The sequence below is a fragment of the Urtica dioica genome, chromosome 2 (assembly GCF_054948205.1).
Source record: "Urtica dioica subsp. dioica isolate 48M chromosome 2, U.dioica_male_clone48M_v1_H2, whole genome shotgun sequence".
Classification (NCBI taxonomy): Eukaryota; Viridiplantae; Streptophyta; class Magnoliopsida; order Rosales; family Urticaceae; genus Urtica; species Urtica dioica.
Genome location: NC_142757.1, coordinates 43,646,123 through 43,649,107, shown reverse-complemented (window position 1 = coordinate 43,649,107; position 2,985 = coordinate 43,646,123). Strand labels below are relative to the sequence as shown.

At 43.7% G+C, this 2,985-nt stretch overlaps 1 protein-coding gene across 1 annotated transcript; it reads left to right on the top strand.

Annotated features, from left to right (window-relative positions):
• Positions 1-720: 720 nt before the first annotated feature.
• Positions 721-2,413, top strand: LOC149404859 (uncharacterized). The gene is made up of 3 exons (XM_089607702.1): positions 721-1,215; positions 1,333-1,848; positions 2,360-2,413. The coding sequence occupies exons 1-3, from the start codon at positions 721-723 to the stop codon at positions 2,411-2,413; spliced, it is 1,065 nt and encodes a 354-aa protein (XP_089463828.1).
• The last annotated feature ends 572 nt before the right edge of the window (positions 2,414-2,985 follow it).

Genomic DNA, 2,985 nt, shown 5'->3' with positions numbered 1-2,985 from the left:
GAAATGACGAAGTCATTTCAGTTCGACTTAGGGCGAGATCGACTGGTCGACCTCCTGGCGAGCTCGGCCTCCTGGTGAGCTCGACCGCTTTTTTGCGGAAATTCTCTTCAACGGTCGAGCCTCCTCATTTAGCAGTTATTTGTGGTTACCGTTCGAACTAACGGTCACGTCTCTTCAAAATGAACTATCGTTTGGCCAACGGTCGTGTCGTTTGAGACTATAACCGTTCGATCGACCGAAACAACGCGTCTGTTCGCAGTTCGACCGAATCAGTGCGTCTGTTCGCAGTTTGACCGAATCAGTGCGTCTGTTCGCAGTTCGACCGATTCAGTGCGTCTGTTCGCAGTTCGACCGAAACAGTGCGTCTGTTCGCAGTTCGACCGAAACAGTGCGTCTGTTCGTCGAACTTCTTTGCGAACAGGTACGACTGCTTATATAAACCGACTTCAGATTCAGTGATCAATACAGGTTTTCGAACCAACTTTCTCAATTCCCGAAACACTAATCCAGAAACACAGTTCTTGCTTATTTTCGGATTTTCACTCTGTCTTGGTGCAGTCCGAACTAGGCTTGTCGTATTCTGCGGTATTCTTGTACAGTAAACCTTAAGACACTTTGGGGTACTCGAAATACTATAAGGAAAGCGTTCCTATGCGTGATTCAAGCCTCGAAGTCTTCAATTTCGAAGAATTATCTAACAATCTTATAGTATCTTGTGCTATGGCTACCGAGGCGTCTGTTTCAAGTCTGAAAGTGATGAGCCAGGACTTCGTCAAGTTAGATCGCTTCGACGGCACTAAATTTACTCGCTGGCAAGACAAGATGCGTTTCTTCCGCACCGCCATGAAGATCTTCTACGTGCTCGACCCGACGTTGGTGCCCATCCCAGAGCCGACGGACGAAGATGATGACGAACTCAAGGCGGACCGGAAGAAGTGTCAAGAGGATGAGCTGCTGTGCCGGGGTCACATTCTGAACACGTTGTCAGACCGACTCTACGATCTCTACACTGACAATCTATCGGCGGTTGAGATATGGAAGGCTCTCGAGTACAAGTTCAAGGCCGAAGAAGAAGGTACCAAAAAGTTCCTTGTCGCGAGTTATTTTGATTTCAAGATGTTTGATGACAAGTCTATACTTGCTCAAGTTCATGAATTGCAAGTTATAGTCAACAAATTGAGGGCTGTGAAGATAGATATTCTGGAGCCTTTCCAAGTTGGTGCAATTATTGCGAAGTTGCCCAATTCGTGGAAAGGCTATCGAAAGAAACTTCTTCACAATACCGAGGACTTCTCTTTGGAGCAAATCCAGAAACATCTTCGAATCGAGGAGGAATCGAAGATGAGAGAGAAGACGTCGGATGCCGGTACTTCCAAGGCCAATGCAGTAAGCGCTAAAGGCAAAAGGAAGTGGAATGACAAGGAAGGCTCTTCGGGTTCCAAAAAGGACTCGAAGAAATTCAAGCATTCCGGCAAATCCAAGTCCGGCAACAAGCCCGGATCCAAGGGGTCCAAAGGGGGCTGCTATGTGTGTGGCAAACCCGGTCACTATGCTCGAGATTGTCGACACCGCAAGACGGATGTGAAAGAGGTCGACGCCACTATGACCGATACTAACATAGTCGCTACGTTGAGCGAACTCATGGCGGTCAAAGGCAAGGTTCAAGGGTGGTGGTACGACACTTGTGCTACCGTTCACGTCGCCTATGATAGGGCTGCCTTCAAAACCTATTCTGAAGTCAACGATGGACAAGCGGTTCAGATGGGAAATGAGCATCGCTCTGAAGTTGTCGGCATCGGGAACGTGGATCTCAACTTCACCTCCGGGAAGACGGTCACTTTGATCAATGTTCTCCATGTTCCGGATATGTGTAGGAACCTAGTTAGTGGCGATCTCCTAGGCAAACCGGGGATCAAATCTGTGTATGAGTCGGGCAAGCTTATCTTGACCCGTAATGGTGTATTTGTTGGCAAAGGCTATTCCAGTGAAGGGATGGTCAAATTATGTATTATTGACAATGTTATCAATGAAATTTCTCCTTCTGCTTACATGCTTGGTTCTGTTTCTTTATGGCATAGTAGATTAGCACATTTTGGTTTTAGCACTATGAAAAGGTTAATTAAATGTGGATTAATTTCGTGCAAATCCGCTAAACTGGATAAATGTGAAATATGTGTGAAATCTAAAATGATAAAGAAACCGTTTTATAGTGTAGAGAGAAATTCTAAGTTGTTAGATCTTATACACTATGATATATGTGAATTCAATGGCATGTTAACCCGTGGGGGAAATAGGTACTTTATTACCTTTATTGATGATTGCTCTAGATTTACATATGTGTACTTATTGAAATTTAAAGATGATGCTTTCCATGCTTTTAAAGTGTATAAGGCTGAAGAAGAAAATCAATTAGGAGTAAATATTAAAGTCCTTAGAAGTGATAGGGGCGGTGAATATTTTCCTAGTGATTTTAATGCTTTTTGTGAAGAAAATGGTATTGTTCATGAATGTTCCGCACCTAGAACACCACAACAAAATGGTTTAGCCGAACGTAAAAATAGGACACTTCAAGAGATGATAAATGCCATGTTAACGCATTCTGAATTGCATTTTAGTTTGTGGGGTGAAGCTTTACTATCTGCATGTCATATTTTAAATCGTATTCCTTTAAAGAAAACCCAAATATCACCATACGAGGTATGGAAAGGGCGAAAGCCTAATATTGGGTATTTCAAAGTGTGGGGGTGTCTAGCCTACTACAAAAACATGGATCCTAAAAGGACCAAGTTGGGTCCTCGAGGGATGCGAAGTGTTTTTATTGGCTATGCTATGAATAGCAAGGCATATAGACTTCTAAACTTAGAGTCTAATGTAATAGTAGAATCCCGAGATGTGGAATTCTTTGAGAATCTTAACTCGACAGGAAAAGAACCTCAAAATTCCACATATGAAGAACCTCGACCAGGCGAGCTCGATCTCCAGGGA